Here is a 20,764-nt window from a genome sequence, read left to right as displayed (position 1 = left end):
AGCATTTATAGCTCTTAGATATTCTCTTGCATGGGGATTATGCTTAAGAAATTCAGACTTTGGGGATCCTAACTACCCGTGAACTTCAGGAAAGTTTAGTTATGTTCAAAGGACAAAAATGTAGCCATTACAAAGAAAATGCAAAACTGTAGGGGAAAAAAAAAAATCTCAACCTCTTCTTTCCTGCAGTGGCACCGAAATGGCAACCTCTAGTACATGTCTTACAGCAAGTTGTTTACCTTTCTTTTATGTATTTAATACCAATTAAGTATATCTGGTATTAGTTTAGTAGGATTAGTTAGAAACTCTTTGATTTTTTTGTGCTTATTTACACTTTTATTTTCTCTTTTCAGCTTGCTCAGTTATTTGAAATGAAGACTGAGATGGCCATTTTAAGATCACAAGCGAGAAGCAAGACAAAACATATGAAAACAGAGAAAAAAGTAGTTTCCTTTGTTTTTGATATGAAATCTTCCACATCCAGCGGTAAATATCAACACAACTTAAGAGAGAATTTGGTGATTTTTTATCTGTAGCTGGAGATGACTGTGGGTACAGAATTTTATATTATTATTAGATAGATAAATAAAGGCTGATGCTAAAAGAAACAAGTCCAGTGACGTACAGTGAAGAACAAACATATAACTTGGACCAGAACCATCAATTTGCTGAAAAAAATGACAGTGCTGGCTCAGACATGATAAAGTTTTATTGGCTCAGTCTCCAAACTAAACCTTCTCAACCACTGTCAGCTCTGCACAAGGCCAGCTCAAGTGTTCTGAAGTCCGTAACTTCCACTTCAATGCTGTGCAGTATATAAACACCCTGAACTGCAGAAGATATCTGCACAGACAAATTAAATCAAATGGCAAAGAAAATAAGACTGATTGTTCACTCAGGACTAGTGCAAGAACTTCTGCCAGAGATTCCAGACTCACTTGTAGGAAATGACTGATAAGAGAGACCATGAACCATCACTGTTACGCAAATGTGAAAGGGCCTTGCAAACCCAAGATAAGTCTAATGAGCTCCTTCCAGTGGAGAACTTCAGGAGTGACTCACACACTACTCTGCAACCTAAGTTTATCACTTTCTTTGATGAGATAGGGGGATTTATTGACAAGTGACCTCATTAGTAATTTCCAAGTTGGTGTTGCTCCAATATGAATACTCAAGAAAGAAGTAATTCATTAACTGAGCTGTACTTTACAATACTTCTTACCAGTATTTGAAAAGTTGAAGCTACTCATCAATCACAAGTGTGTCAGAAACACTGAACTTCAACATGGATTGAGGAATTTATGGCTTTCTGTTAATATGTATCCAAAGCACGTATCTCTCCCTAATCAATGTACCTGTGAGAGCTGGATGCAGGATGGCTCAGGTAGCTATTTATAACGCCTTTTACCTTTTAGTCCCAAGTATCTTCCAACGTTTCCACCATGTGGGTAGAATACACTACCACCTGCTGCACACATGCTTTCCACACTGCTTGAGCAGATGTCCTAAAATCCCATGATATTTTCCCAACAGTTAAAACAATCAGTCCAAGGGAAGGTAATGTTGTGAAAACTATGTATTTCATTATCTTCTTGATGCATTATGATGGGTAGATATGATAAAGTCGGCTAGGCAGCTCCCATGAAGTCTGCAGCATTGGAGATAATCAAAACCTCAGTCCATCTCAGGCAGTGGTATGTCAAAATGAGTTTTGTTCCTTAAAGTGGGTAAGTAGTCTGCATTTGGTTCCTAAGCAGTTAAGGGAGTTTCTTCTTTTTCAGCCTGTTTTTACATCACAGCTAAAGGCATGGGAATTACAGAGATCAAAGATTAAAAAGTCTGCGCAGAGCAAACTCCTCTAGATGAATTGATCCTACCCAGGGTAGATATAATGATAAAACTGAACCGAAAAACCCCACATTGTTCTCTCTACAGTAGATTTTAAAAATCACTTATATTGTGATTATACTGGCTGCCACTCTCCTGTGTTGTCAATCTAGAACAGGTAAATGACTTTAGATTCATAAAACAAGCAAAAATTCAAGTTCACAGTACAATACCATAAATATACAAACTCCTGATATGATTCTCCCTTAATATGCTTACAGAATCATAAAAGTTGTAATGCCTGAACATGAGAATCATGTCTGTCCCTACCTTTTCACACAAGATGCCATGAATTTTGCCCACTGAAGTCAATATGTCAAAGTTTGTCTGGTTTTAAAACTTTATCTGAGGTTTACTTTTTTTTTACCAGCGACAGCTCAAACTTGTTACTATGTCAATGAATATGTTCTATCTAGCACAGACCTTGGCTGGGAAGAAAGTAGATAAAGAAGAAAGCAGAAAGAAACTTGAACAACCATTTCCAGGCCATACACAGTATTCCAGAGATGTCTCCAGTGCCTTTCCACAATGGTACGAACAATTTTCAGTTGAAAACACCTTGCCTGATCTATTCTAGGATAGCCCAGACCCTTTTCATGGTTACATTACAGTGTTGAATTAGTCTTTCTATGATAAACTAAACTACTCCAGTACTAGCTTTACTTGTATGCTCCTTAAGTAAAATAGAAACTCATTTGTAATGCCCAATATAATTTTGCAAATTATTTCTATTAGCAATCTTATATTCCACTATATTTTCATTACTTGAGGTTGTCCAGTTCATTCACAGTGATTTTTCTGGTATTTTTCACTACTAAGAATGTCTTTAAGTATACTATATTCCAAGAAAGACTTAGCAGAACTTCTCTGAATAATTAATACTTAAAGTTGAGCTAGGCATTGCTGCCCTTTGTTTTCAAATTTAAAAAGTAAAAAAAAAGAAAAAAAAAGAGGAGAATCTGGTAGAAGACAGGAGGCAAGTGGATTTGCCAAGTCATTCCAAGGATAAACAACTTTGGTCACTGCCACTCTTTAGGAGCGATGACATTTCAGTTATTGATGAGAGAATCTGACCTAGGTTAATCCCTCTCTGTTTTGAGGAGAAAACTCACACTTAAGTCAAATCACAGAAAAGTGATTCTGTATAAACAGGATGGGAGTTTGCATTCATTCCCTCTGTGCAAAGGGACTTAAGTTTACAAACAGAGCATTCTTCAAACAATTCAGACCAGAGCCTAAAAGTTATACCTGGTTCTTTCTCTCCCATTTTCATGCCGTTTTACTTAACTGTAAGTACAGCATTTGTAAAGGGTGTTGGATTAACAGCATCACAAACAGAAGTTCTCTGTTTGTATTCAAACAGATTTTGTTACCCTGTAATCTTACCCCTCCCATTCTGACCTTTAAGTGGCTCCCAATAAAGAACAGGAGGTATAGCCCAAATTTCTGAAAATTGCTATCTGATTAATATGAAAGTGCACAATTATCAATTAGACCAAGGCAAAAGGCCATTTCCTCAGTTACAGAGCTGAGAAAATATGCAAAAACTAAACCAGTAGCATCACTCTGACTAAGTAGGTCTCATCAAGGTAACAATTCTGTTTTCTGTGGTGTGTTTGAAAGAGGGAAAAAAGGGTATTGATAATACTAGAAATGTTGCATTAACCAATCCTGGAGATAAGAGGTGGGACAAGCATTTTAAGAATCCAAAAATTTAAGTGTCTTTGCTGGGTACTTGCAGTTTGGAACAGTTTTGATGCCTGCAAAGAGAAGAGACATAGGAATGAAAACTGACTTTTAGAGCTGAGGCTTAGAAAAATCACCTCTGGTATCAAGAGAACCTGGAAACAAGGAATTTGAGAAAAAGTTCTGCCATAAAGCTCCAGTCACAGTCCCAGTTTCATTAACCTTCACTGATGAAGAAAAGTTTATGGCATTCTAAGGACAGAGATTCAAGACCGAAGTCAGTGACCACACTGAAAATCAGTTCAGTGGGTGAATTATCTACAGAGCAAGTTGGAGCAGGAAGCAGGAGTACCTTCACTACATAGTACCAGGAGATATAAAGACTTGTAAGTGCCTGAAACAAAGGCTGTAAAGGCTAAGCAAGATCAAGCTTATTGGCACTCAATGGCAGTGAAGAGACTCCAGCTCTGCTCCCAGCTGCAGAGGATTTACTCTGGCCAGTCACTTAGCTATGATTCAGTTTCCTTGGTTATGAGCACCTGGCAAGGGTACTGCAGAGATCAGTCTGCAAATACTTTTGCACAGTAATTTGAAAATATAACATAATATGAGATGGTTAACTTGTAACTGGTGTAGGTTACCAGCAACTAGGGAGGAGTCCCTTCTGAGAGCTGACTGGTCTGTCAGTCAAAGACACCTACCAGAAAGAACCCACCTCTGCCACCAGCCTCAGCAGGAAGACTCAGTGTAACTTAATGACTGAGTGTGCCTCTCTGCCTCAGAGATGTCCCTGCTCCTCTGTTTAGGATGCTTTGAACTACAGGTGAACGAGTTTGAAGTTTGTACAGCAGCTCCTACATTTTGTCTATCTGACAGTAGAATAATCCTCATTAAGAAAACTTGCAGTGGTTATTAAAGAAAAGACAGAGAAGAGAACAAGATGAACTATTTCAAGGTTTTCTTCTGTTCTTTTCTATTGGACCTAGGGTCTTTTCATTTCTATTTAGATTCCTAGATAACAAATTGATTAGTGTTCTGTAAGCACCTGAGTAAATTAATTCTTGTTCAAGAATGATGGAAACGCTACTCTCTAAAAGTGTCCGGTTAAGAGGAGAGGGCCATAAATCCAGACCCATTTAATGTAGACAGGGCTCCAGTGATGGCTATATGACCATGCCCCAAAAGTTCATTAAGAAGGAGGCTTGCTGCAAAGAGAGACATGAACAAACACTTAAGGCAGGAAAATAAGTCACCTGGTGATGTTTGAGCTCCAAACACTTGTTAATGTACCATCATTATTTTCCTGGCATCCTTTCATTTGGCACTTTGCTGGATTAAGTCAGTATCATACTATGTTGATAACCATCTGTTTATGCTACAGTTGTGCCTTGTTTCATACTGTTCTCATGCTGCTCAATTATATTGCTGCTTATGCTTGTATATGATCCATGGATAAGCAAAAGATTTCTGTCATAGGGGTTATTAGTTGACAGCCTTTTTAATCAGAAAAAACCCCATAATCTTATTTATGCATTTTTAAGGATGTGGTTTGTAAACATGCATAGAAATTTGAAGCCATAATGACATTGTGTCCTGATTCAAAATATTCAATTGCTAGTTGAGGTGAGGCAAAAGTCTCTGATGTGCATCCTAGGAAAAAACCCTTTCTTTAAATGGAAGGGTTTGCAGAATTTGAGTAGGTGCTTCTGCAGTCTTTTCATAGCTATTTTTTCAAAAGAAGCATAATGGAGAACCATAAAAAATTAATCTCACCTGAAAAAAACCTACCTTCCTGTAAAATATCCTATTATATTTTTCCTTGCATGACTCCGTACCATCACTCTTCTCTAAAAACAATTATAAATATATCTCTGTGTTTTTACAGAACTGACTTTCCATATGATAAGCATATTATATAAGAAGATGGCCCAGAACAGATACACACTTTACAACACTTTCAATGGCCATCTCCTGGTGAAGTTACAGCCAAATATCTGCACATTTTGAAAGAACTGCTTTACTCATACGATAAAGAATATAAGGTAAAGAATTGCAAATCACACAAATGTAAAACATCACCCTCACTCCTCTTGGCTTTCTTCCAGCCCTTCCCCCATCCAGAAAGTACCAGCGTTACTTCACCATTGTAATTTTGGAATGCTTATCCAGGGCTTATTCATATGATAGTAGGCAGAGCAAGATGAAACAGCTGGTCTGAAACCAAGGACACAACAAAAGTTATGTCTGGCATTAGTCTGAATGAGATAAGGGGGTTTTGTTCTGTTTTGTTTTATTAAGAATGAGTCACCATTTACTTATGCATTTGAAACACTTTACCTGAATGCTTTACCATTTTACCAGGAAAATTCCTGCCCAACAGCTCACTTAGCACAGCTTGAAAGCCCATAATCCTAAATAAAACCAGTTGTTCTCCAGGTACTCAGACCCCTGATCTGGAAGAACTGGATGGAGAGCAGAATGAAGCCCCCATAACCCAAGGGGAAATGCCCAGTGACCTGCTTGGCCACTTAGACACACACACAAGTCTGCGGGGCCAGGTGGGATCCACCCGAGGGCACTGAGGGAGCTGTCAGAAGAGCTCACTGAGCCACTGCCCATCAGCTACCTGCAGCTCTGGTCAGCCAGGGAGGTCCCAGGTGACAGGAACCTGGCAAATGTGACACCAGCTACAAGGGCCAGAGGAGAATCTGGGCAGCTACAGGCCTGTCATCCTGACCTTGGTGCTGGGGAAGGTCATGGAGCAGACCATCCTGAGTGCCATCACAGGCACATGCGGGACAACCAGGGGATCGGGCCCAGCCAGCATAGGTGTATGAAAGCAGGTCCTGCTTAACCATCCTCATCTCCTTCTATGACAAAGTGACCCGCTTAGTGGATGAAGGAATGTCTGTGGATGTCATCTACCTAGACTTTAGTAGAGCTTTTGACAGTTTCCTACAGCATTCTCATAGAGCAATTGGCTTCCCATGGTGCAGAAGGGTGTACTGGTTGCTAGGTGAACACTGTGTGGGTGGCCGGGCCCAGAGAGTGGTGGTGAGTGGTGCTAAAACCAGTAGGTGACCAGCCACCAGTGGTGCTCCCCAGGGTTCAGTATTGGGGCCAGACCTATTTAATGTCTTCATCGATTGTCTGGACAAGAGGATCAAGTGCACCACCATTCAATTTGCAGGCGACAGCAAGTTGGGCAGGAGTGTTGATCTACTGGAGGGTAGGAATGCTCTGCAGAGGGATCTGGACTGGCTGGATTGATGGGCCAATTTTATGGGATTCAGTAAGGTGAAATGCTGGGTTCTGCACTTGCATCTCAACAACCCAGGTAATGATACAGGCTGGGGGAAGAGTTGCTGGGGGTGCTGGCTGACAACCAGCTGAACATGATCCAGAAGTCCAGGTGGCCAAGAAGGCCAATGGCATCCCAGCCTGTATCAGGAACATTGTCGCCAGCAGGACCAGGAAAGTGATTGTCCCCCTGTACTCAGCACTGGTGAAGCCACACCTTGAATCCTGTGTCCTTTTCTGGGCTCCTCCATACAAGAAGGACACTGAGGTGCTGGAGCACGCCCAGAGAAGGGCAACAAGGCTGGTGAAGGGTCTGGAGCACAAGTCTGATGACGAGTGTCTGAGGGAGCTGGACTTGTTTAGCCTGGAGAAAAGAAAATTCAGAGCAGACTTCATTGCTCTCTACAGCTCCCTGAAAGGAGGTTGTAGGTGGGTAGAGACTGGTCTCTTCTCGCAGGTAACAAGTGACAGAACAAGAGGAAATGGCCTCAAGTAGTGCCAAGGGAGGTTTAGACTGGGTATCAGGAAAAAATGTCATCACAGAAAGGGTTGTCAAGCATTGGGACAGGCTGCTCAGGGAAGTGATGGAGTTTCCACCCCTGGAGGTATTTAGAAGACATGTAGATGTGGTACTTGTGGACATGGTTTAGTGGTGGACTTGGCAGTGCTGGGTTAATGGTTGCACTCGATGATCTTAAAGGTGTGTTCCAATCTAAATGATTCTGGGATTCTAAATGCTCTTCCTTGAAAATAGCACAGGAAAACACTGATTTGTTATAACATAACACTTCTACATGCATTTCCCATCCGGTAATTTCAAAACGTGTTACAGAGATTAACACAATACTATGAGTCTCACAAATCCCTTGAAAATTATAAAATAAACCAGGCCCATATAAGTTGCCATACCAGATCTGGCCAGTGTCTCATTTAATCCAGCACCCTGCCTCCAATGGACAAGAACAAAATGTTAAATATAGCATGGCAATGTATTTAACCCTACCATGCTGACCCCCAAAGACAGCTGAGGACACATGAAAAACAAGTATGCTGACTCCAGTTCAGGAAAAGATAATGATACACATAGGGGTAACTGAGGAGTCTGATAGTTGCTAGGGCAGCCCCATTGGTTTTGGCCGAAACTCAAAGGGTCTGCATGTTTATGTATGCGTTTCAGGAAAATAAATGTCATGGTTAACTACTTATAAGAATGCTTAGGGAGAACCATGTATCAGTATCCATAAAGATAATTCCCTTCAGGAAGGCACTTGTGCGAAACAATTAACTTTTCCCATGTTCTCACATGTTCTTATGCCACTGTGCTGCTGCTAAAATTGTACAGCTCAGTCCCACCTCAGCAGCTAAAAGATTCCTGCTATTGTCCACGCTTGTGGGTTTTGGTGACATAATGAATTTAAATGCAGACTGGAAATCTCTTTCAGCCCTCCCCCAGGAGTGTTGCTTCTGTCCTGGAGAAAATAAAAACCAGAACCCTGGAGGCTAGAAGGAAGCAAATGAGCAAAGTTCATCTGTTTGTTCAGAAAGCTGTTCCTATCCTAGCAATAAAGCAAACCTAACTGATTTTCAGGCAGGCAGGACATCCCAGAAAGTTCATTACTTTGCGGAACTGGCTGCTGTCTTATTAATGTTCACCAGACACAGGAAGGGTGGGGTGGAAATAGGGATAGTTGGCTGGAAAATATCTACTGGACAAACAAAATAAAGGCATTTTTTACTTAATATATAAAAAAATCCCAGCTGTGTAGGAACTCTATGTTCAATTTCCTAAGGTTTGTTACATACTTGTTCTGCCACCTGCTGCCCTGGCATTCCCCAAGGTTTCAGGCAAAGGGACTATGTCCATGAGTTTTCCCAGAAACAAATACTGCATGAGCAAGAACAAGCATCTGGCAGCCCAGTGGGCTGTCCAGGAGATACCATAGCTCTGGAAAGCAGCTTGCTTGAATCCTCCTGAAAGATCACATCATCACTCCATGTTTTGAAGAATACCACCCTTGGCCCAGTGCTTCTCAAGGGGTGCTTTTTCTCTTGATGGGTGGGATTCTGCAGCAAGGATTAGCACACTGGCTTTACTACCTTGGAAGTCAGATATAACGAGGGAAAGTCCCTCAGGCTGTCACCACTGCTCCAGCTCCTCCAGGGAAAGAAAGAGGGAAAGTAGATCTAGAAAGAGAATATTCTGGAGATCAAGTGAGTGACTAAAGAATGAATTCCACCTTTTGAAAGAACAAATTGTATCCACTGTGGAAGGGAAAGGGAGGTGTATGTCCGGTGGAAGCAAGGTCAGGTGACATTGGAAAGAAGAATACAGAAATGCTGCTCGCCATGGTAGGGGGAAAATTCATGTGGTCAAAGCTCAACTGGAGATGAAGCAGGCCAGAACTGTGGGGGACAATAAAAAGAGTCTTTTCAAATACATTAATGGCAAAAGGCAGTGTAGAAATAACATCATCCCATTCCAGAATGAAGATTGTCACCTCGCAAAAAGGGATGTGGACAAGGCAGAGGTGTTTAAATGCATTCTTCGCCTCTGTCTTCAACATGGATGATGTGCCACAGGGGCCTCTAGCCCTGAGCTGAATGATCAATGATGAATGATCAATCCCCCAATTGTGTGGGATCTGCTGCTCCAGCTGGATCCCTACAAATCTATGGGGCCTGATGGGACTCATCTGAGGAGCCAGCTGATGTCATCACAAAGCCCCTCTCAATGATTTTCAGCAGTCTTGGGAATCCTGAGAGGTCCCAGCTGATAGAAGGCTGGTGAACATTATGCTGATTTTCAAGAAGGGCAAGAAGGAAGACCCCAGAAACTACAGGCCTGTCAGTCTTAATTCAGTGCCAGGTAAAATCATGGAAAAGATTATTCTGGGAAGTACTGAAAAACACCTGGAAAACAATGCAGTCATTGACCACAGCCAGCACGGCTCCATAAGGGGGAAGTCCTGCTTGTCAAACCTGATTTCCTTCTACAACAGGGTAACCCACCTAAATGACCTAGGAAAGCCAGCAGATGTAATCTTCTTGGACTTCAGCAAAGCTTTCAGTATCCTGTTGGACAAATTGTCCAGGCCACAGATGGATAAACACATCACGCGCTGGGTGAGCAACGGGCTCACAGGTCAGGCGCACAGTTATAGGTAATGGGGTGACACCAGAGTGGGGTTCTGCAGGGCTCCATCCTCGGCCCTGTGCTCTTCAACATCTTCATTAATGACTTGTCCACAGGATTCAAAGGAATACTAAGTAAGTTTGCCAGTGGCACTAAATTGTGAGGAGCTGCTGACTCCCTCGAAAGCACAGAGGCCCTGCAGAGAGACCTCAACAAATTAGAGATATGGGAAATCACCAACTGTATGAAGTTTCTACAGTTCTATGAAAACACAGCTTATTCCCTGTCCAGTATTGATTCTGTAAGGTTAAAAACATGAAAAAGCAGGAAAAACTAGGTTTTGAAATGACTTTTCACACAAATCTCTGGACCAACTGTGTGCTTTCAGTAATTTCCTGGGGCAAAATTTCACTTTAAAACCAAGACTACAGATAATCACAGGTTTCTGGTTCTTTTTTATTTTTGGTTGGTTTTGGTTTTTTCTTTTAAATACAGTCACATGAGAATTTGTAAATGTGATTACTGATTTGGTCATTTTTGAATCTTCATGTTAAGCTTCCTTAAAAAGTGCTGGCTTTCAAAGCACTGATATCTAATACCTCCTGGCAGAACCACTTTACGATGACTGAAATAGCATCTCAAGATCTGAGGCACCTTTATTCACAGTCCATTTCTGAAAGTGGGTATAAAGCAGTTATAAAGGAGCATATGTGTGTAAAACTATAGTAATTTGATCAATACAGTGCTGCGACAGGTAGGGTAACTCTAGATGCCTTCCTCTAACTGGAAACTGCATGTCTAGTTGAAAGATTTCTATGAGTTTAAGAAAAGGGAATTTATCTGAAAAAAGGACGCAGGTATCAGCAACAGGAAAATACCTACAGGACATCATGGACATATCACATTTCAGTCATGGACTTCACAGGGGCATCACTATGTCACACTTTGCTTCAAATTACTTTGGTTTTAATAATATATGCTAACATTTACTTTAAGGTTGTTTTTCTTCACTGTAGCTTTAGTTCCTTTGCTTAATTGAAACAGAATGAGCCCATAGCTTCACTTGTAAGCAAGGTGGTGCACCTGATAAATTCAGTCAGGAAGAGAGGAAAACTCTACTAAGCAGACCATAATTTTAAAGGCTTGAACACAACTTTTCATATACCTACGATCTATTACTTCTCAAACAAAATCAGGAAAAACTACACGTAATATCTGAATGTTCTTTAGGAAAACTGCTCCCTTTTTCCACCACCAGAGGAATGTTCTTAATCCATTTTAGCTGACATTGTGCATCATGAAGTAGCACAGAGCCCAGTTTCTGCCCTTTACCCTCTGCCAACTCCACTTCTCATGTAACTCCAAAGTGATCCAGGAAATTTATGAACAGCTTTGTATTTTGCAGAACTTAGTATTTCTGTAAAAAAGGACATTACAGACTAGAATAAGAAGCAGTACGTAAGAAAATTTCTAAGACCAGCAGCAGTAAGAGTATCTTTCTATGCATAGCCTTTAGAAGTAAGTACAGAAGATGCATTTTCTACCTGCATTTGACCCATTTAACCTTCTACCTCAAAGTCCAGAGGACTACTGCTGCTTCAAAGTGCCCGCTACTTGAAGAAACAGGAGTGCTATCATTATAATTTTACTTCTAATAAATAAATTTCTAATAAAACAGGATGGCTTCCTCTCCTCTGGCTCTAAAGACTGCAATCTAAAAGCGAGAAACCTTGTGTTGTGGCAGCAAACGCAGAAGCACCAATTTGGATGCACGTGGGTAGTAATGGTACAGGAGTAAAATGGTACAAATACCGTGTAGCAATTTTTCTGACAGCTCTCTACCTGGCAGAAAATCAATAACATTAAGACTGAGGGTCACAGCCTTTGGAAAGAGTTACATCAACGCAAAAACAGAACAGACAAAGCCAAAAGAGAGCATAACCACAGATATCCTAAGGGAGAGATGAAATCATGCATTATGATGTTTTTGAAAACAAAAAAAATGTCATTCCCTCAATCATATCCCAAATGTCTTGTCTCCTAGTTTTTCATTTTTTAAATTAAGAGGTGGAGACTGCAGTAAAAGATGTTACTATATTTCACTTAAAAGCATAAAGTCTCTCAGTGAAAAGGGTAACTATTCTCATATTCACAGGCATACCTCTGGGAAATTGGTACCATACTTACCGCTCAAAGTTAAGCTTGCTGGTGCAGGCAGCAAACTTCTACTCACAAACAGCAGTCACAGAAAACAGAGTGCTCCCTATCCTAACAGTCACAGCTGGAACTGGGCATGAAGAGTGGATGGCATGACAGCAAAACAACCATGGCAGTGAAAAGACTATGTTTCTACTCCTCTCCTAAATAAAATTCCTGTGCAGGAAAGCACTTTAAGGATTACCTTTCATCTCCACAATGTAGAATGCTCTAAAGGCTCAAGAAACTTGTATGCCTGTACCAACTGTGACTCAGAAAAGCCCATCCTAACACACAGAGGCACTGGAGTGCTGGTCATCCCTTAAAAACAAAGGACGCTGACTGATCCGCACCCTAATAAGCAACTGGGCTCTCGAGTGCCAAGTTTTTCAACACACAGTTTTCAACATAACCAGAGAGGCTGAAGGACACAGCCCATCTGACTGCTGCTGTACCTTTATTTAAATTCTCTATTTTGTTAAGTTCTCACCTGTCTTGTCGGCAAGTCATGGTATTGTAGAATGAGCCTGGTGTTGACGCTGTGACTCCACGTGTTGCCAAGGGCTGCTGTCACACAACCAGAATCCCTCTTCCCACTTACAGAAGATCCTGAAGATAAATATGACAGAAACTGCATCAAGACTGTGGCACAGAAAAGGGTTCAGCATTGAAACTTCATCAGTCATCTCTGATTATCCTAAGCTTGGTAATTACAAATGGCACATTAATAGATGGCACTGCTGCATTTATTTCCTACCTTTCTGATTTATTTATACAACTGTAGTGTGAGTTCTCCATCTTAACCTCTGATATCAATGAAAAGTGCCAAGAATTAAGGAGATGTTGCAAAGTATTACCTACCTTCTTGGAGAGACCAGTATATTTTCTAAATATGTAGGGGTGCATGATGCATGTGGGACACTTGCCTATTCCTCTTTAACTACTCTATCCCCATGCAAACCAGCTTTCTCTGGGCACAGATGAGAGGGAAGCAGGCCAGCAGAGTCACAGTGTATAATGACATAACAAAAAGGGAATCTAAAGGAGCAGAATGTGCTACCACAATACTCTGACCTAAAAATCAGAATACTGATTCATGCCCTCAGACATCTACACTTCTCCTAAGATTTGCAAAGAAGAGAGGCCCTTAGCTGTAATTACCATTCTGCTGTCCCTGAAATAATTTGAACTTTATATAACCCTGAAGGAAAATGGACTTTGCTGGAATCAGCAATGACAACATAAAGAAGTGTTTCCAATAATGCCACATGATGCAGATTGCTTAACTGCCATTGCACCTGAGCTTTCTCAGACTGAAACCAGAGACCCACACATGTAGGCAGGTAGGTGCCTAAGACCTTCATCTTTACTTATTGTAAATTCTGTGTAAGGTGAACAAATTGATGGGTAACTTGTTTGCACTTCAAATAATACTTCAAGAACAAAGAAAGACAGACAAACCCCTGAAACTGAGAAACAAGATCCTAGTTGTTATGTGGGTATAAATGATCATGTGCAGTTTGAAAACTTAACTGTTTGAGGTAGACAGTCCATACTGTTAAAAAGCCATGAGTGAATGAGACACAGATTTAAAGTCAGGTAACTTCCTGTCATCTATCAGGCAACAAACAAAATTGCTTTCCCGGGGCAGTTGCGAAAACCTTGTCAACTAAGTCAGTGAAAGACCAGACACTGCAATAAAGTGGTCTTATGTTTCTATCAAAATGATCTGTAATGCAACAGTTAATGTTGAAATCTAAATTATAAGTACTAGCAAAACTGTACTGAGATAACAAAGTCACCTTGTAGCCCAGAAGAGCTTCTGGAAGATTCAGGTTTAAAACACTTCATTACTTTTACATTTGCAAGGAAGTGGGCTTTGTTACTTCCCTCCCACCTGCCCTTCTAACTATTCAGAGCAAAAGCATAATTTCTTGATTCACTAAAGATTTTATTTTGGAAAAATACTCAGTAAAGAATAAGACCAAAAGTGTTGACATGTAATGATAATCATTATTTATATCACTGCTGGTAGTTGCAAGCAATGAGGACACTATTAGATTGCACCAGGTAGAGGAGAGCAGCAAGATGGAGAGAAGGGCCTGGGATGATTGCAGTGCACTACAGGATTCAGCTGAAGGCCTCAAGCCTTCCCCAAGTAATAAAAGGTTCAATTAACATCAACTGGATTTGGATTAGGTCTTTAAATGTTTAAGGTCTACGAAAGAAATGAGTGGAGCGCCTGGTTCAAGCCAATAGTTTGACAAGAGTCTGGACTCTGAAACTATCTGAATTACTTCCCACATCACAGGAGTTCACTGGGACAAACACAATACCTGCCTCTCTGGAACACTTGTTCTAGTCTGAAAACAGGCTACAGTTGTGCCATCCAGCAAGGATGACTGCTTTTTTGTACTTTAAAAAAATATCTTGATAAGCAGCAAACTTCCACCTGAATAACTCAGCAGAGAAGCATCTAACTGGAACCTTCAGTATTAGGAATGCTATTCTGTTAATTAGTCTAGCCCATCTGTATTGGGAAGGTGGATATGCTAACAAGAATAATTTAGCTTCATCTGTGTTTTGGATTTTATTTTCCAGCTGGAGGAGTGAACACGCTCAAGTGTTAAAACAGAGTGCTGGGAGGTTTGTGTTCCATTCCCTTAAAATGACTCAAAGCAAGTTAATTAAGTTCATTAAGTTCTACAAATTTTTGGGTTTGTGCTAACACCACAAAAGTAAAATGCTATTACTGTACAAACAGGATAATGGAGAATACAAGACACTGAAGCAGCTTTAAAGTCTTGCAAACCTTTCATGGGGAATAAGTTGCAGTCAACACAGACCCTCCCTCCCTACCCTGTTAGAAATCGGTAAGAATCACAAAATTCAAGTGAGGCTGCTAAGTGTGAGTTCTGGTGGGTGCAGAGGTGCTTCCCTCACAGCTGATGTAACTGCACCCCTGTTTAAAGCTAGGAGCCACCATTCCAAACGACCAAGAAGCAATTCACGCACCCCTGCTTGTGGGCCCCTCACTACAGAGGGCCCAGACATTCCAGAAGTAGCTAGTGTTGGCATAAAACAGTCACAAAATTCACACCCAAACTTCCCTCAAATCATGTGTCTTTGCTATTAGGTAACAGAAGGGGGAACATCTCACTGTTGCAATCCTGGGCCAGGCATTTAAGTGGTTAAAAGTCTGGGACCTGCTGCTATTACACTATGGAGGTATCACTCCATAGCAATTCCTAATTCTGCATTCCTTCAGGCCTAAAACCTGTCCCAAAGTGAACAGAAATGCTATATGTGTAAGGTTTGTGGCAGAACAAGCTAATTGCTGTAATTTATTTTATTTTCATATACAGGAGAAAGTATACGGTACCATACTGTGTCAGCCCCTATCTGAAGGGGGCAAATCCTCTTCTGTGGAGTTATTAAAATTTATGACTTTGGTGCAAAGTAGTTAGTAAATCTGGAGCAAATTTACAGCAAAGACTTTTTACAGGGTGGAAAGGAATGCCTCTCTGGAAAGGTTTCCATTTTATAAGGGATCCTCCTGCAAACTGATGCATTAGACAGATAGAGAGGTAAAACAAGAAGCGAAGCAAACAGAGGAGGAAGCAGCGCCAGCTTTGCAAAGAAGTTCAAGGGCAGTGACAACACATGCTGCATTCCTTCTTCTTGCTCTAAACATAAAAAGATAGTAAATGTCTCAGAGGAAGGAAAGAGGATATGTTAAGAAAACAGATTTATGTTGAAACATGGCCTTAAAAAAACCTTGGACTTATCTTTTCTGTTATTTCAACCACTACTTAGACATTAATGAACTGGACAAAGGAAGTGGATAAATAACACTGTTCAGAGAGAGTGATTTTTTTTTTCAGCATGCATTGCCTTGTGCTTCCAAACCCTGGTATTTTCACACTTAGGGATGGGAGTATCAGACCAACAGTCGCCCAAGAAGAAAACAGGATTATAAGACTTTGCTCTCTGCTCAGAGGTCCCCAAATTCTCCAACCTGAACCACTTCAGAGTGGTATGGAATGCTTCCACAGCACCTGCAGTGTGCAGTCAGCTGATGTGCAGCAGTTCCAGTCTCTCCAGTCTGCTTAAAGCCAGTCCTTACTCCAGACACTGCTGGCATGATGATTTCTGTTCAGGACACAGGTGATACAGGGAGTGCAGGGATTAGGGAAAGTAAGAAAATAGAGCTGACATACAGATGAGAGAAAGGTGACAGATCTCAGTATATGGATGCAGTAAGGCAGTGGGTGTCCAGAAGCACAGAGATGGGATCCTAGCATGGGGAGGTGAAGGTGAATGTTATAAGGCTGGAAGAAGATGTCTGAACAACTCTCTGCTTTCTGTATCAGGTCCACCGCTAGTAAAATGGGTGATTTCAATTCCTGTAAACACTCCCTCCTTCCTCACACAAAAAAAAGTAGCATGAAACTAATCTTCAAAGGGCACATCAGCAGGCAGGCCAAGGAATGCATGAGATGCGTATTCTACTGCCTCCTGTGAAAGTGAACTTTTCAGAGCGCTGGCAGAGACACCAGCAGACATCGTATCTGTTCTGGACTGCAAGCACAGAGGAGGAACTGGCTGCTTCACTCTCACTGAACAGCTGTCACAAGTGAAAATAAAGCTGCTTGTGGTCTGAGTCAAATGCAAAGTAAATGCCTCTCCACAACCAGGGGAAAAACAAAGAAGAAAGCGTGACTTCAACTGAGGCCCACAGTGCTGCTTCCAAGCACAAGAGGCTTCTTGCACTGGGCTCCAATGCCCAGGAAGGAGCTGTCAGTAAAACTAGGCCACCACACTTGGCCCTGCTTATACATGAGAGCTAGATTAAATTTGTTTCTCCCTATCAACGCAATCAAAACAAACTTTCTATAAGTAACTTCCCTGTCACTGAGAGGAATGACATCTATAGCCAGGATGTGGAAAGTGGTTTTATTTCACCTTCCATTTTTCACTGGAGGGAACAGCAGGATTAAAGCTATTCTGCTCAATACTGCTTCTGGGATTATCCTGTTGTGTCCAACCAGAGCACTGCAAGTACAGACCTGGCCTCAAAGACCTTCTTGTCCTCTGCATATAAGGTGGTACATTTTAGAGACTAAATCCTCATGTAACCAAGTCCCAGTTGTTGCAAGTATGTTGGAAGGCAATTTAACCATAAAGAGACTTTAGTTCCATTAGTTTCTTATCCTATGAAAATTTGGATAACCACACCAGTATCTTGAATCAAATGAAACAAGCTTCTTAAAACAGATTTTTTAAATGCAAGAAGTCCTTGCAGGCAGAATGTGACTATACCTTGATTAAAAAAACCCAACATGCTCCTTGTTGGTATAACTGCATAGAACAATTAGTTCCACCTTGTCCACATTCTCACATATTGATTTTTTTCTTTCCAGATGGACATATCATTGCCTGTCAGCTTCATCCCCAACACTGGGCCCCTTGCAATCTCTATCAACTGGTAATTTAAAAATACTTTCTCATCAGATCTTAAAAATGGATCAATGCACTAAATGACAGTGAAATAACAAAACAGTGAAGCAACAAGTCCTCAAATCTTTCAAATCTTAACATCAAACCATCTTGATAAAAGCCTGACCTATCAAAAAGAAGGAAAAAAACTCTCTGGAAGTACAAGGAAAATATTTATGAAGAATTAAATGACTGAGCTCAACAAAAACGGCACACCATGCAATAAGAATGAAAGTACTTTGCCTCTCGCTCAGGCTGTGCAGCTTTCCGGTTCACTGGCAGAGCTCAAAGACCACTACTTTTCACCTGCATTGCATTTAGTCTGTATTTTTGGTGCAGATCTCTAACAATGAGACCAGAAGAAAAAGAAGAAAAAAAAATCCCCTTCAACCCCTAATCTATTTTTCCATCATCACCTACTCAGAAAGTACAAGTATAAAAATATGCAATGGTGGAAAAACCCATCACACAATAAAAAACAACCCACAGGACAAACTTATCTGTGAAGCAACTAACCACAGCACTCTGCAAACTTCCACTGCTGGCTTCTGTCATTTTCAGGCCTTCTCCACAGCTTTATCAAGTCAAAAAGTGATTCTGATTCTCTTATCCTGCAGTGGTGACCATCTCACTCTCTGACTAGTCAGCCAAGGTATGTCTCAAAGACTTCCTACAGTCTTTTATTATTTAGGACATACAGCAGGAAAAACAGTTGCTGCTGTAAGAAATTGAGCTTGGCCACAACACTAGCCATGTGAAAATTCTAACTCTTAAAATGCTTATGCTCTTCCATTTATTAAGAGAAGGAATCTGGCAGTTTTACTTCTAAAACCCTCCTAGTTCTAAATCTGTACAAACTACACACACATCCCACCACCACCCCACATTACTTTCAATTTTAATTAAAATTAGGTAGAAATATTTTATCTGCAAGTTGGAATTGTTTAGTAATCAATAACATGTAATTTAGTTTTCCTCTTTTTTCCATAGCATTGTCATCAAAATATACTTAGCAAACAAAGCAATTAAGCGTAAATAATCCCCCAGTTAAAAAAACCCAAACGTGTATCCATGGAAATTGTTTTGATCACCCCTACTTGAGATTGCACTAAACAGGCTCTTTGATTCAGTTGTCATCATCAAGAAACCAAAAATTGCCAGTTATATTGCAAAGTTCTGATGGAGTCAGCAGTGAATGTGATAGAAAGGGAAGGAGCTCACTCCTCATCTCAGACAACAGAGTTTATCTATCTCATATGCCCCAAACAGGTGAGTTTTCACACTTTTTTGTTTACCATATTTATGTATTTATGTGTACACACTCTGGGTGATTTTTGCATGGTTAATCTCATATTAGATCAAGACTAAGGTCCTTTCTGCTGCCTTTTTTTCCAGTCGTTCATTATTTCTGTTGTGACAGCTCCTAGATCTCTTGTCTTCAAGATGCAAACCACTAGACAAACAGAGAACAAAAAGATACTTCCTGACCTAAAGATCTTCTTTTTATGAGAATTGCAGATTACAAGTCTCTTAGCTGCTGATGATTATTCCCCACTTACAAACAGTCTTCCCTAAGGGATGACAGAAAATACACCAAAATATGTGACAGGCCAGAAGAACTGTGTATAAATAAGGACTTTGAGTATGCTCCATGAAACATTAGAAGCCTTTTCAAATACGTAACATTAACCAAAAATTAGGTCTTTCTACCCCCAAAAATCAGCTGGGACCTTCAGACAGCTCAAAATTTAGGAAGGGTCCACCAGAGAACTGGAGAGGTGCTGGTTTACTTTTAATCCCACACCAGCATGCCTGCTGTTACCAGTGTGTTTTACACCAGAAGATCTCATTCCCTCATTGAACTCATTGGTGAGTTCATGCCGATCCTCTTCTGAATTAAGAAACACACATATGCTAGTACTGAGACTCCTGCCTGCTGACCTAAAAAAGGAATTGACATTAAGAAATGAAAAAATCCAGCTGGTCTGATTTCTTGCCAGACAATCTACCAGCCATGACCAAAATGATCAGGTCCCAGGAGATCTGTGGAGGTGGGAAAACAGCTGGTGGTTTACAGCACCTGAAACAGGGCCCAAATCAAGGAATTGTGGAGTTGAGATCCTTGGGAACAAATATTTCTTTTTACTAGTGAAAATGTTCTGCCTCTGTGGCCAGACACCACACCACAAAGTGATGAGTTTCCAGCTCTCAATCATTGCTGCAGTGCTACTGCAAATGACAGAACAAGCAGTGATTTGGTGGGAGGGATGGTGAAAAACAAGTAGAAGAAAGCAGTTAAGTCAATTCCTTTCTGTAACTGAGTATGAATTCTTTACCCCTCAGCTAAACTTTCTTCCCCTTCTAATGGTGGTCTTTGAGAAATTCCCTCCTTTTCTAAAATCTAAAATTATACAAATTTACACCACCTCTCATAGTATCCACAGTTCTCTACCACATTGCTCTCCATTAAAACTTAAAGCAGCTTCTTCTTTTGAACCTCTCCTCTGCAGTCACTTCTTCCTGTCTCCCCAAGACTGGAAAATAAAATCTCAAACCATTAAGCTAAGGGAGGAAAAAAAAAAAACCAAACCAAACAACCCAGATCCGGAATTCTGCCTGCCTGCACATATAAAGGATGCATAGGTTGAAAAACAAATCTTGCCCAATCATGGCATCTGGCAATGCTAGGGCCCTATGATCCAGAAAATGCTTTTAATTATCACCTCACCAATCATGCTACAAGTTATTGCTGTAATTTTTTTGCTTAAGTTCCCCCAGGGAATAAAACAGATCATGATATTAATCAGAAGGTACGTAGGAGGGAGGGGGCAGAATGCTAGAATTACATGTATGTAGGTCCCTTAAGGCCTGAATAAAGAAATGAGATTTAGAATCCTTCTATCAGAGCAACTGAAGCCTGGCATGGTGCAAGCCTCAGCCCTCTGACCTACACAGCCATGGCATTATCACATCTGATTTTCCCAGGATGGTTAATCTCAGCTGCTAAACTTCATCAGTCTCTGCTAGTGTTTACCCATCATCTGGATTTGCCACTTCCAAACT

The 20,764-nt window shown here is 40.8% G+C and overlaps 1 protein-coding gene across 3 annotated transcripts in view; it reads right to left on the bottom strand.

The window, feature by feature from the left end:
* RAD51B (RAD51 paralog B) overlaps positions 1-20,764 on the bottom strand; it is a 423,923-nt gene that overhangs the window by 147,396 nt on the left and 255,763 nt on the right. For all 3 annotated transcript variants that reach the window (XR_002273163.2, XM_020583651.2, XM_010390711.3), the window contains exon 9: positions 12,693-12,811. Coding sequence is in view for 2 of the 3 variants with exons in the window: in XM_020583651.2 (XP_020439240.2) it covers positions 12,693-12,811 (119 nt within the window). In the remaining variant the exon portion in view is untranslated. The remainder of the gene's footprint in view (positions 1-12,692; positions 12,812-20,764) is intronic.

The sequence above is a fragment of the Corvus cornix genome, chromosome 5 (assembly GCF_000738735.6).
Source record: "Corvus cornix cornix isolate S_Up_H32 chromosome 5, ASM73873v5, whole genome shotgun sequence".
Lineage (NCBI taxonomy): Eukaryota > Metazoa > Chordata > Aves > Passeriformes > Corvidae > Corvus > Corvus cornix.
This window is presented reverse-complemented; position numbering and strand designations above follow the sequence as displayed.